This window comes from Phragmites australis, chromosome 21 (genome assembly GCF_958298935.1).
Source record: "Phragmites australis chromosome 21, lpPhrAust1.1, whole genome shotgun sequence".
Classification (NCBI taxonomy): Eukaryota; Viridiplantae; Streptophyta; class Magnoliopsida; order Poales; family Poaceae; genus Phragmites; species Phragmites australis.
Genome location: NC_084941.1, coordinates 759438 through 773565, shown reverse-complemented (window position 1 = coordinate 773565; position 14128 = coordinate 759438). Strand labels below are relative to the sequence as shown.

Below are 14128 nucleotides of genomic sequence, written 5' to 3'. Positions count from 1 at the left end.
ATGACGATAAAAGCATCGGTCTCCCTAACTTAGAACCAAGCGAAGCACTTGCCAATTTGGCTTGGAAGATCCAAAAATAAAAAAAAATAAAAAAGATAGCAGTAGATTTTTACTGTAGCTCATCAAGCCTTCAAGATGGAGCGATATGAATGACGACAACAGCATCGGTCTCCCTGACTTGGAATGAAGTGAAGCGTCTACCAATTTGATCTGAAAGATCCAAAAATAAAAAAAATATAGCAGTAGAATTTTACTGCAGCTCGTCAAGCCTTCAAGATGGAGTGATAGGAAGATGACGAGCACCGGTCTCCCTCACTTGGAAAGAAGAGGAGTGCTTGTCAATTTGGCTTGGAAGATCCAAGAGGCTGTCGCAATTCACAGCAACGAAGACTCGTGCTGTTGACTCGGGGTCCACACATGATGCCTGTGGACGAGAAGGTTCAGTTCCGGTTCGGCTCCTCTATATAAAGGTTGGGCCTCACCCCGCAGAGTAGAGTCGATCGAGAGAAGAAGAAGGTCGAGTGAGTGGATCGATTAGGAAGAGAAAAGATGGGGAAGCAGCTGCCCCTGTGCATGGTGTTCCTGATGGCCTTCCTCATCGTCTTTGCCATGCCCTCTGTCCCTGCAGAGGCAGGTAGGCATCTCTTATACTCCCTCTAATCGACACGGTCTATTCATTTCCACTATGAGATATGATTAAAACATTACGAAAAGCTTTTCCATAGGCTAAAATCCAAGTAATGCACATGGACAATCTTCTTCGCACTTGATTGCATTGCACGCATGACACGCATGAGCAAATTAGCCTTATGGGGATGGGGATACATATATGAGCTGGTTTTAATTAACTAACTGTTGGTGGTGCACTGCAACTGCATGCATGCAGGGAGAGCGCTGGGGCAGGCGAGTATTGGAACTGGATCTGGATCGAAGATACCAGGCATGACGCCTTCTGTGCCTCGTGGTCAGCCAGACGACGGCAGTATCAGGGTCCCTATCAGTAGCCCTGCATGCTCAAGTGTCCCCGAATGTAGCAACCGACCTCCTGGAGCGCCCTGAGCTAGCTAGTCTTGCTGGTCCAACGAATTCCCATACCCAGACTCGGCTAGTCTGGATAACGTGGTGGAGCAGAGCGTGTGCTTCTGAGACTATATTCTCGGTGTAGAATAAGGCATGCATGCAGCTCATCCTACGTATGTATAGTAAGTACATGGGTGCTAATGAGATGGGGAATAAAAGCCTAGCTAGCTGAATGGCATGGCGTCTTCTGCTGCGCATATAGTATCATATATGTTTATGTATGTGCCTAGCTAAATCCAGGGATGTTAAGTGTAGTCTGGCGATCGAGGCAAGATACGATAAGTGTTAAGTTCAAGACATTTTTGTGGTCCTGTAACATGGTTCTTATTTCATGAATCAAATTAATGGTACCATGAAGCAGTATATGATCGATGCTTCTTTCAAATTCCGGCCTCTCCGAGATGTGAATATTTTTCTGATTCCTGCAGGAAACAAACTGAATCTTTTGCAAAAATCCATGTGGAATAGTACACGCAGTTCAAACAAGCCCTACGTGGCTACAAGTGACAATATATGAACACCGAAAACGCAATGGCTATGAATGGGTAATATGATACGAGCAATGCATTTAATGCATCCATTCACTAGTTATTGTTTACTGTAGATGACCACCGCTAAATTTGTCTGGGTAGAACCAAATTTTGCCCTCCAACCAAATGGAAACCAAAATAGATGAGCTAGATTAAATTTTAGCTTAAGCACATTAGGACCTTCAACCAAACACACTCTAAGAGACAACCACGTATGGCAGGCAGCCGCTATCATGACTTGGAAACAAGTGAAGCACCAACATCATGTCAAAACTTGGCTTTAGTGACTTTGTCGTTGTACTGCACACACCATCTGTTGATAATTAGATCACGCCTCTCCACACGTATTATCTTTCTGCTTGAGCTGTTGAGATGTTACAAGAAAGGATGTTATTTCTGCTTGAGCTGATGAGACATCTTTTTGTCACTTCCATCTGTCCCCTGTTTTCGGTGCATATCATGTGAAAATGCCTCCTGGAAGTTCAGAAATTCCTTGAAATTTACTTGATTTCTCAAAATTACCAGCTACCTACTTGGGGGTGACAATGACAAGTTTCACACCAGAGCAAAATTTCAAGATCAAACTCAATCCCCTTGACTGTGCTGATGTCTTGAACTAAATTCCGACTAACATTCACTTAGCGGTGCAGATGCAGTAGCTTGCATGCAGAAGTTTTCCTTTCTGTGTAACCGATTTTTTTGAGTAATAAGACTGTGAGAGTCTGATGTACTACATGTACCCCTGTGGGTCCTCCTCCTGTACCTCTCAGATTTTGTAAAACTTGCGCCTTCTCTACCACACGTTTTTCACTTGCCGTGATTTCTGTGATTAGTCAATTTATGAGTCCTGAATGGCAGAATGATTCTGGCCTGAAAAATCTCTCGTTATTCACCATAGATACCAGCTGCCGTTTTGCATTCGATCAAGAAGAGAGAATGTGTTTGGCAGTCACCAGATAAACCGTAAAAACACCTGAAATTAGTTAGTGAAGACGAAGGAAACCCTTGTGTTTAACCCTGAAACCATGGTCATGATATATTCTATGGTGAATGTAGCAGTAGATTGCAGACACAAACCGAGCGTGGTGGCAAGACTCTAGATTCGAGTCGAGCCGACGGGTTCGTCCTGCACCTCTTAGACTTCTATAAAATCGTGCAATTTGAGGAGGCACCGATATAAAAAATAAAAAATATATTAGTAGATTTTTACTGCAGCTCGTTAAGCCTTCAAGGTGGAACGATAGGAATGACGACAAAAACATCGGTCTCCCTAACTTGGAACGAAGTGAGGCTCTTGCCAATTTGGCCTGAAAGATTAAAAAAAATATATATATATATATAGCAATAGATTTTTACTGCAGCTCGTCAAGCCTTCAAGATGGAGCGATATGAATGACAACAAAAACATCGGTCTTCCTAACTTGGAACGAAGCGAGGCTCTTGCCAATTTGGCCTGAAAGATCAAAAATAAAAAAATATAGCAGTAGATTTTTATTGTAGCTTGTCAAGCCTTCAAGATGGAGCGATATGAATGACGACAACAGCATCGGTCTCCCTGACTTGGAAAAGCCAAGAGTCTGCCAATTTGGTTTGAAAGATCAAAAAAAAAATATAGCAGTAGAATTTTACTGCAACTCATCAAGCCTTAAGATGGAGCGATAGGAAGATGACGAGCACCGGTCTCCCTCACTTGGAAAGAAGAGGAGCGCCTGTCAATTTGGCTTGGAAGATCCAAGAGGTTGTCGCAATTCACATCAACGAAGACTCGTGCTGTTGACTCGGGGTCCACACATGACGCCCGTGGAGGAGAAGGCTCAGTTCTGGTTCGGCTCCTCTATATAAAGGCTGGGCCTCACCCCGCAGAGCAGAGTCGATCGAGAGAAGAAGAAGGTCGAGTGAGTGGATCGATTAGGAAGAGAAAAGATGGGGAAGCAGCTGCCCCTGTGCATGGTTTTCCTGATGGCCTTCCTCATCGTCTTTGCCATGCCCTTTGTCCCTGCAGAGGCAGGTAGGCATCTCTTATACTCCCTCTAATCGACGCGGTCTATTCATTTTTACTATGAGATATGATCAAAACATTACGAAAAGCTTTTCCAGAGGCTAAAATCTAAGTAATGCCTTCATGGCGTGCTGCAACAATCTTCAGACATCTTCGATGATGCTTTCTGATGTAATTGATCTGTGATATGGGCGGTATATGGGTTGTTGGTCATTATTTCTACTTTTTTTATCTTGGCTTTTGTGCCTTTTATTTCTCTTTCGGATGGTTTGTTGTATGATATTTGTACTCTGTTATTTTGTTTTCAATAGAAGCAGAGATATTTCTCCTATCAAAAAAAAAATCTAAGTAATGCACATGGACAATCTTCTTCGCACTTGATTGCATTGCATGCATGACATGCATGAGCAAATTAGCCTTATGGGGATGGGGATACATATATGAGTTGGTTTTAATTAACTAACTGTTGGTGGTGCACTGCAACTGCATGCATGCAGGGAGAGGGCTGGGGCAGGCGAGTATTGGAACTGGAGCTGGACCAACGATGCCAGGCAGGACGCCTTCTGTGCCTGGTGGCCAGCCAAACGACGGCAGTGGCAGTGGCACTTTTTGCACAAATTTCTCCGGATGTAGCAACCCACCTCCTGGAGCGCCCTGAGCTAGCTAGTCTTGCTGGTCCAACGAATTCCCATACCCAAACTCGGCTAGTCTGGATAATGTGGTGGTGCAGAGCGTGTGCATCTGAGACTATATTCTCGGTGTAGAATAAGGCATGCATGCAGCTCATCCTACGTACGTATAGTAAGTACATGGGTGCTAATGAGATGGGGAATAAAAGTCTAGCTAGCTGAATGTCATGGCGTCTTCTGCTGCGCATATAGTGTCATGTATATGTATATATGTGCCTAGCTAAATCCAGGGATGTTCCGAGGCATGCAAGATACGATAAGTGTTAAGTTCAAGACATTTTCGTGGTCCTGTAACATGGTTCTTATTTCATGAATCAAATGAATGGTACCATGAAGTAGTATATGATCATGCTTCTTTCAAATTTCGGCCTCTCCGGGATGTGAATATTTTTCTGATTCCTGCAGCAAACAAACTGTATCTTTTGCAAAAATCAATGTGGAATAGTACACGCATTTCAAACAAGCCCTACGTGGCTGCTACAAGTGACAATATATGAACACCGAAAACGCAATGGCTATGAATGGGTAATATGATACAAGCAAGCTCAACATAATTTATCTCTTGCTTTGATTCCAGTGGATTTTACTGGACCTAGTCTAGACTCCAGAGTATGGCCCGGTGGTAAGGGCGTGTTTGGCTGTAGACCCCATAAAGTGTGACCAAATTTTTTTCACGATCAAAGTTGGGTAGTGTCAAAATTTAACTTAAAATATTATATTTGGTTTGTGGCCAAGCCAAAGTTAGTATAATATCAAAATTGAGGCATTATATGATATTTGGATTGTAGCTATGCCAAATTTTTGTCTAAGCCATGAGCATGATATATGGGTCCTATATATCACATCTTTTTTTAGCATCAAAACATATCTAACATGGGTCTTAATTTGTAGATTAATTACAAGGAGTACAATGTTTCAAACCGATTTGTAATTGGATGTACAATTTAATAAATATTGTCATTAGAAAGTTGATAATCCAAAAAGCAAGGCATTTAATGCATCCATTCACTAGTTATTGTTTACTGTAGATGACCCCCGCTAAATTTATCTGAGTAGAACTAAATTTTGCCCTCCAACCAAATGAAAACTAGATTAAATTTTGGCTTAGACACATTAGGACCTTCAACCAAACACACTCTAAGAGACACAACCACGTATGGCAGGCAGCCGCTATCATGACCTGGAAACAAGTGAAGCACCTACATCATGTCAAAACTTGACTTTAGTGACTTTGTCGTTGTACTGCACACACCATCTGTTGATAATTAGACCACGCCTCTCCACACGTACTATCTTTCTGCTTGAGCTGTTGAGATGTCACAAGAAAGGATGTTATTTCTGCTTGAGCTAATGAGATATCTTTTTGTCACTTCCATCTGTCCCCCGTTTTCGGTGCATATCATGTGAAAATGCCTCCTGAAAGTTCAGAAATTCCTTGAAATTTAGTTGATTCCTCAAAATTACCAGCTACCTACTTGGGGGTGACAATGACAAGTTTCACACCAGAGCAAAATTTCAAGATCAAACTCAATCCCCTTGACTGTGCTGATGTCTTGAACTAAATTCCGACTAACATTCACTTAGCTTGCAGGCAGAAGTTTTCCTTGCTGTGTAATCGATTTTTTGAGTAATAAGACTATGAGAGTCTGATGTGTATATGTACCCCTGTGGGTCCTCCTCCTGTACCTCTCAGATTTCGTAAAACTTGCGCCTTCTCTACCACACGTTTTTCACTTGCCCTGATTTCTGTGATTAGTCCATTTACGAGTCCTGAATGGCAGAATGATTCTGGCCTGAAAAATCTCTCGTGTTCACCATAGATACCAGCTGCCGTTTTGCATTCGAGCAAGAAGAGAGAATGTGTTTGGCAGTCACCAGATAAACCGTAAAAACACCTGAAATTAGTTAGTGAAGACGAAGGAAACCCTTGTGTTTAACCCTGAAACCATGGTCATGATATATTCTATGGTGAATGTAGCAGTAGATTGCAGACACAAACGGAGCGTGGTGGCAAGACTCTAGATTCGAGTCGAGCTGACGGATTCGTCCTGCACCTCTTGACTTCTATAAAATCGTGCAATTTGAGGAGGCACCGATATAAAAAATAAAAAATATATTAGTAGATTTTTACTGCAGCTCGTCAAGCCTTCAAGATAGAGCGATAGGAATGACGACAAAAACATCGGTATCTCTAACTTGGAACGAAGCGAAGCTCTTGCCAATTTGGCCTGAAAGATCAAAAATAAAAAAATATAGCAGTAGATTTTTATTGTAGCTCGTCAAGCCTTCAAGATGGAGCGATATGAATGACGACAACAGCATCGGTCTCCCTGACTTTGGAAAAGCCAAACGTCTACCAATTTAGTTTGAAAGATCCAAAAATATAAAAAAAATATAGCAGTAGAATTTTACTGCAACTCGTCAAGCCTTAAGATGGAGCGATAGGAAGATGACGAGCACCAGTCTCCCTCACTTGGAAAGAAGAGGAGCGCCTGTCAATTTGGCTTGGAAGATCCAACAGGTTGTCGCAATTCACATCAACAAAGACTCGTGCTGTTGACTCGGGGTCCACACATGACGCCCGTGGAGGAGAAGGCTCGGTTCCGGTTCGGCTCCTCTATATAAAGGCTGGGCCTCACCCTGTAGAGCAGAGTCAATCGAGAGAAGAAGAAAGTCGAGTGAGTGGATCGATTAGGAAGAGAAAAGATGGGGAAGCAGCTGCCCCTGTGCATGGTGTTCCTGATGGCCTTCCTCATCGTCTTTGCCATGCCCTCTGTCGCTGCAGAGGCAGGTAGGCATCTCTTATACTCCCTCTAATCCCCGTGGTCTATTCATTTCCACTATGAGATATGATTAAAACATTACGAAAAACTTTTCCAGAGGCTAAAATCTAAGTAATGCACACGAACAATCTTCTTCGCACTTGATTGCATTGCACGCATGACACGCATGAGGAAATTAGCCTTATGGGGATGGGGATACATATATGAGCTGGTTTTAATTAACTAACTGTCGGTGGTGCACTGCAACTGCATGCAAGCAGGGGTAGCGCTGGCGCCGGGGAATATTGGAACTGGAGCTGGACCGAAGATGCCAGGTAGGACGCCTTCTGTGCCTGGTGGCCAGCCAGACGACGGCAGTGGCAGTATCATTGGATGCGCAAGTGTCCCCGAATGTAGCAACCGACCTCCTGGAGCGCCCTGAGCTAGCTAGTCTTGCTGGTTCAACGAATTCCCATACCCAGACTCGGCTAGTCTGGATAACGTGGTGGAGCAGAGCGTGTGCATCTGAGACTATATTCTCGGTGTAGAATAAGGCATGCATGCAGCTCATCCTACGTACGTATAGTAAGTACATGGGTGCTAATGAGATGGGGAATAAAAGCCTAGCTAGCTGAATGGCATGGCGTCTTCTGCTGCGCATATAGTATCATGTATATGTATATATGTGCCTAGCTAAATCCAGGGATGTTCCGAGGCAAGATACGATAAGTGTTAAGTTCAAGACATTTTCGTGGTCCTGTAACATGGTTCTTATTTCCTGAATCAAATGAATCGTACCATGAAGTAGTATATGATCGATGCTTCTTTCAAATTCCGGCCTCTCCGGGATGTGAATATTTTTCTGATTCCTGCAGGAAACAAACTGGATCTTTTGCAAAAATCCACGTGGAATAGTACACGTATTTCAAACAAGCCCTACGTGGCTGCTACAAGTGACAATATATGAACACCGAAAACGCAATGGCTATGAATGGGTAATATGATACAAGCAAGCTCAACTTAATTTATCTCTTGCTTATAATTCCAGTGGATTTTACTGGAGATAGTCTAGACTCCAGAGTATGGCCCGGTGGTAAGTGCATGTTTGGTTGTAGAACCCATAAAGCATGGCCAAATTTTTTCCACGATCAAAGTTGGGTGGTGTCAAAATTTAACTTAAAATACTGTATTTGGTTTGTGGCCAAGCCAAAGTTAGTATAATGTCAAAATCGAGGTATTATATGATATTTGGATTATAGCAGTAGATTGTAGACACACACGAAGTGTGGTGGCAAGACTCTAGATTGGAGTCGAGCCAACAGGGTTCGATTCTCCCGTCCTGCACCTCTTAGACTTCTATAAATTCGTGCAATTTGAGGAGGCACTGGTAAAAAAAATAAAAAAATCGTACTAGTAGATTTTTACTGTAGCTCATCCAGCCTCCAAGATAAAGCGATAGGAACAACGAACAACGACAACAACATTGGTCTCCCTGACTTGGAATGAAGCGAATCGCGTGCTAATTAAGCCTGAAAGATTCAAAAAAAATGCAGCAGTAGATTTTACTTCAGCTTGTCAAGCCTCCAAGATGGAGCGATAGTAATAACGACAACATTATCGGACTCCCTGACTTGGAACAAAGCAAAGCGCCTTCCAATTTGACCTAGAAAATCAAAAATAAAAATGTAGCAGTAGATTTTTACTGCAGCTCGTCAAGCCTTCAAGATGGAGCGATAGGAATGACGACAACAACATATATCTCCCTGACTTGGAATGAAGCAAAGCGCCTGCCTATTTAGCCTGGAAGATCTAAAAAAAATAAAAATATAGCAGTAGATTTTTACTGCAGCTCATCAAGCCTTCAAGATGGAGCAATAGGAATGACGACAACAACATCGATCTCCCTGACTTGGAACGAAGCAAAGCGCCTACCAATTTGGCCTGAAAGATCTAAAAATAAAAAAAAATGTAGCAGTAGATTTTTACTGTAGCTCATCAAGCCTTCAAGATGGAGCAATAAGAATGATGACAATAGCATCGGTCTCCCTGACTTGGAACAAAGCGAAGCGACTGCCAATTTAGCCTATAAGATCCAAAAATAAACAATGAAAAATGAAAAATATAGCAGTAGATTTTTACTGTAGCTCGTCAAGCCTTCAAGATGGAGCAATAGGAATGATGACAATAGCATCGGTCTCCCTGACTTGGAACGAAGCGAAGCGCTTGCTAATTTGGCCAGGAAGATAAAAAAAAACCCGTAGCAGTAGATTTTTATTGCAGCTCGTCAAGCCTTCAAGATGGAGCGATAGGAATGACGATAAAAGCATCGGTCTCCCTAACTTAGAACCAAGCAAAGCACTTGCCAATTTGGCTTGGAAGATCCAAAAATAAAAAAAATAAAAAAGATAGCAGTAGATTTTTACTGTAGCTCGTCAAGCCTTCAAGATGGAGCGATATGAATGATGACAACAGCATCGGTCTCCCTGACTTGGAATGAAGCGAAGCGTCTACCAATTTGATCTGAAAGATCCAAAAAAAATATATATATAGCAGTAGAATTTTACTGCAGCTCGTCAAGCCTTCAAGATGGAGCGATAGGAAGATGACGAGCACCGGTCTCCCTCACTTGGAAAGAAGAGGAGCGCCTGTCAATTTGGCTTGGAAGATCCAAGAGGCTGTCGCAATTCACAGCAACGAAGACTCGTGCTGTTGACTCGGGGTCCACACATGACGCCTGTGGAGGAGAAGGTTCGGTTCCGGTTCGGCTCCTCTATATAAAGGTTGGGCCTCACCCCGCAGAGCAGAGTCGATCGAGAGAAGAAGAAGGTCGAGTGAGTGGATCGATTAGGAAGAGAAAAGATGGGGAAGGAGCTGCCCCTGTGCATGGTGTTCCTGATGGCCTTCCTCATCGTCTTTGCCATGCCCTCTGTCCCTGCAGAGGCAGGTAGGCATCTCTTATACTCCCTCTAATCGACACGGTCTATTCATTTCCACTATGAGATATGATTAAAACATTACGAAAAGCTTTTCCATAGGCTAAAATCTAAGTAATGCACATGGACAATCTTCTTCGCACTTGATTGCATTGCACGCATGACACGCATGAGCAAATTAGCCTTATGGGGATGGGGATACATATATGAGCTGGTTTTAATTAACTAACTGTTGGTGGTGCACTGCAACTGCATGCATGCAGGGAGAGCGCTGGGGCAGGCGAGTATTGGAACTGGATCTGGATCGAAGATACCAGGCATGACGCCTTCTGTGCCTCGTGGTCAGCCAGACGACGGCAGTATCAGGGTCCCTGGCATTAGCCCTGCATGCTCAAGTGTCCCCGAATGTAGCAACCGACCTCCTGGAGCGTCCTGAGCTAGCTAGTCTTGCTGGTCCAACGAATTCCCATACCCAGACTCGGCTAGTCTGGATAACGTGGTGGAGCAGAGCGTGTGCTTCTGAGACTATATTCTCAGTGTAGAATAAGGCATGCATGCAGCTCATCCTACGTACGTATAGTAAGTACATGGGTGCTAATGAGATGGGGAATAAAAGCCTAGCTAGCTGAATGGCATGGCGTCTTTTGCTGCGCATATAGTATCATATATGTTTATGTATGTGCCTAGCTAAATTCAGGGATGTTAAGTGTAGTCTGGCGATCGAGGCAAGATACCATAAGTGCTAAGTTCAAGACATTTTCGTGGTCCTGTAACATGGTTCTTATTTCATGAATCAAATGAATCGTACCATGAAGTAGTATATGATCGATGCTTCTTTCAAATTCCGGCCTCTCCGAGATGTGAATATTTTTCTGATTCCTGCAGGAAACAAACTGGATCTTTTGCAAAAATCCATGTGGAATAGTACACGCAGTTCAAACAAGCCCTACGTGGCTACAAGTGACAATATATGAACACCGAAAACGCAATGGCTATGAATGGGTAATATGATACGAGCAAGCTCAACTTTATCTCTTGCTTTGATTCCAGTGGATTTTACTGGACCTAGTCTAGACTCCAGAGTATGGCCCGGTGGTAAGGGCGTGTTTGGCTATAGACCCCATAAAGCATGACCAAATTTTTTTCACGATCAAAGTTGGGTAGTGTCAAAATTTAACTTAAAATATTGTATTTGGTTTGTGGCCAAGCCAAAGTTAGTATAATATCAAAATTGAGGTATTATATGATATTTGGATTGTAGCTATGCCAAATTTTTGTCTAAGCCATGAGCATGATATATGGGTCCTATATATCACATCTTTTTTTAGCATCAAAACATATCTAACATGGGTCTTAATTTGTAGATTAATTACAAGGAGTACAATGTTTCAAACCGATTTGTAATTGGATGTACAATTTAATAAATATTGTCATTAGAAACTTGATAATCCAAAAAGCAATGCATTTAATGCATCCATTCACTAGTTATTGTTTACTGTAGATGACAACCGCTAAATTTGTCTGGGTAGAACCAAATTTTGCCCTCCAACCAAATGGAAACCAAAATAGATGAGCTAGATTAAATTTTGGCTTAAGTACATTAGGACCTTCAACCAAACACGCTCTAAGAGACACAACCACGTATGGCAGGCAGCTGCTATCATGACCTGGAAACAAGTGAAGCACCTACATCATGTCAAAACTTGGCTTTAGTGACTTTGTCGTTGTACTGCACACACCATCTGTTGATAATTAGATCACGCCTCTCCAGACGTACTATCTTTCTGCTTGAGCTGTTGAGATGTCACAAGAAAGGATGTTATTTCTGCTTGAGCTGATGAGACATCTTTTTGTCACTTCCATCTGTCCCCCGTTTTCGGTGCATATCCTGTGAAAATGCCTCCTGAAAGTTCAGAAATTTCTTGAAATTTAGTTGACTCCTCAAAATTACCAGCTACCTACTTGGGGATGACAATGACAAGTTTCGCACCAGAGCAAAATTTCAAGATCAAACTCAATCCCCTTGACTGTGCTGATGTCTTGAACTAAATTCCGACTAACATTCACTTAGCTGTGCAGATGCAGTAGCTTGCAGGCAGAAGTTTTCCTTGCTGTGTAACTGATTTTTTTGAGTAATAAGACTGAGAGTCTGATGTATATATGTACCCCTGTGGGTCCTCCTGTACCTATCAGATTTTGTAAAACTTGCGCCTTCTCTACCACACGTTTTTCACTTGCTGTGATTTCTGTGATTAGTAGTCAATTTATGAGTCCTGAATGGCAGAATGATTCTGGCCTGAAAAATCTCTCGTTGTTCACCATAGATACCAGCTGCCGTTTTGCATACGAGCAAGAAGAGAGAATGTGTTTGGCAGTCACCAGATAAACCGTAAAAACACCTGAAATTAGTTAGTGAAGACGAAGGAAACCCTTGTGTTTAACCCTGAAACCATGGTCATGATATATTCTATGGTGAATGTAGCAGTAGATTGCAGACACAAAGGTGGCAAGACTCTAGATTCGAGTCGAGCCGACGGATTCGTCCTGCACCTCTTAGACTTCTATAAAATCGTGCAATTTTAGGAGGCACCGATATAAAAAATAAAAAATGTATTAGTAGATTTTTACTGCAGCTCGTCAAGCCTTCAAGATAGAGCGATAGGAATGATGACAAAAACATCGGTATCTCTAACTTGGAACGAAGCGAAGCTCTTGCCAATTTGGCCTGAAAGATCAAAAATAAAAAAAATATAGCAGTAGATTTTTACTGAAACTCGTCAAGACTTCAAGATGGAGCGATAGGAAGATGACGAGCACCGGTCTCCCTCACTAGGAAAGAAGAGGAGCGCCTGTCAATTTGGCTTGGAAGATCCAAGAGGTTGTCGCAATTCACATCAACGAAGACTCGTGCTGTTGACTCGGGGTCCACAGATGACGCCCGTGGAGGAGAAGGCTCAGTTCCGGTTCGGCTCCTCTATATAAAGGCTGGGCCTCACCCCGCAGAGCAGAGTCGATCGAGAGAAGAAGATGGTCGAGTGAGTGGATCGATTAGGAAGAGAAAAGATGGGGAAGCAGCTGCCCCTGTGCATGGTGTTCCTGATGGCCTTCCTCATCGTCTTTGCCATGCCCTCTGTCCCTGCAGAGGCAGGTAGGCATCTCTTATACTCACTCTAATCGACGCGGTCTATTCATTTCCACTATGAGATATGATTAAAACATTACGAAAAGCTTTTCCAGAGGCTAAAATCTAAGTAATGCACATGGACAATCTTCTTCGCACTTGATTGCATTGCACGCATGACACGCATGAGCAAATTAGCCTTATGGGGATGGGGATACATATATGAGCTGGTTTTAATTAACTAACTGTTGGTGGTGCACTGCAACTGCATGCATGCAGGGAGAGCGCTGGGGCAGGCAAGTATTGGAACTGGAACTGGACCGACGATGCCAGGCAGGACGCCTTCTGTGCCTCGTGGCCAGCCAGACGACGGCAGTCGCAGTGTCAGTGGCCATGGTAGTGGCAGGATATGCGCAAGTGTCCCCGGATGTAGCAACCCACCTCCTGGAGCGCCCTGAGCTAGCTAGTCTTGCTGGTCCAACGAATTCCCATACCCAGACTCGGCTAGTCTGGATAACGTGGTGGTGCAGAGCGTGTGCTTCTGAGACTATATTCTCGGTGTAGAATAAGGCATGCATGCAGCTCATCCTACGTACGTATAGTAAGTACATGGGTGCTAATGAGATGGGGAATAAAAGCCTAGCTAGCTGAATGGCATGGCGTCTTCTGCTGCGCATATAGTATCATATATGTATATGTATGTGCCTAGCTAAATCCAGGGATGTTCCAAGGCATGCAAGATACGATAAGTGTTAAGTTCAAGACATTTTCGTGGTCCTGTAACATGGTTCTTATTTCATGAATCAAATGAATCGTACCATGAAGTAGTATATGATCGATGCTTCTTTCAAATTTCGGCCTCTCCGGGATGTGAATATTTTTCTGATTCCTGCAGGAAACAAACTGGATCTTTTGCAAAAATCCATGTGGATTAGTACACTTTCAAACAAGCCCTACGTGGCTGCTACAAGTGACAATATATGAACACCGAAAACGCAATGGCTATGAATGGGT

General features: G+C 43.0%; 1 protein-coding gene and 3 long non-coding RNA genes across 4 annotated transcripts; all 4 read left to right on the top strand.

Annotated features, from left to right (window-relative positions):
• The first annotated feature begins 3404 nt into the window (after positions 1-3404).
• Positions 3405-4639, top strand: LOC133903776 (uncharacterized). The gene is made up of 2 exons (XR_009907338.1): positions 3405-3618; positions 4107-4639. It is a non-coding gene; the product is annotated as an uncharacterized LOC133903776 (long non-coding RNA).
• Positions 4640-6891: 2252 nt separating this feature from the next.
• On the top strand, positions 6892-7870 carry LOC133903777 (uncharacterized). Its single transcript, XR_009907339.1, has 2 exons — positions 6892-7089; positions 7342-7870. It is a non-coding gene; the product is annotated as an uncharacterized LOC133903777 (long non-coding RNA).
• Positions 7871-9657: 1787 nt separating this feature from the next.
• Positions 9658-10813, top strand: LOC133903003 (uncharacterized). Its single transcript, XR_009907184.1, has 2 exons — positions 9658-10004; positions 10257-10813. It is a non-coding gene; the product is annotated as an uncharacterized LOC133903003 (long non-coding RNA).
• A 2173-nt stretch (positions 10814-12986) lies between these two features.
• Positions 12987-13944, top strand: LOC133903533 (uncharacterized). Its single transcript, XM_062344947.1, has 2 exons — positions 12987-13141; positions 13394-13944. Exons 1-2 carry the CDS (start codon positions 13057-13059, stop codon positions 13570-13572), a joined length of 264 nt encoding a protein of 87 aa, XP_062200931.1. The 5' UTR covers positions 12987-13056; the 3' UTR covers positions 13573-13944.
• Positions 13945-14128: the final 184 nt, after the last annotated feature.

Bases quoted from the DNA above. Each gene is read 5' to 3' on its own strand.
- LOC133903533 (XM_062344947.1), top strand. From the start codon at position 13,057: ATGGGGAAGCAGCTGCCCCTGTGCATGGTGTTCCTGATGGCCTTCCTC. The intron at 13,142-13,393 runs GTAGGCATCTCT...GCATGCATGCAG, and splicing joins CTCTGTCCCTGCAGAGGCAG to GGAGAGCGCTGGGGCAGGCA.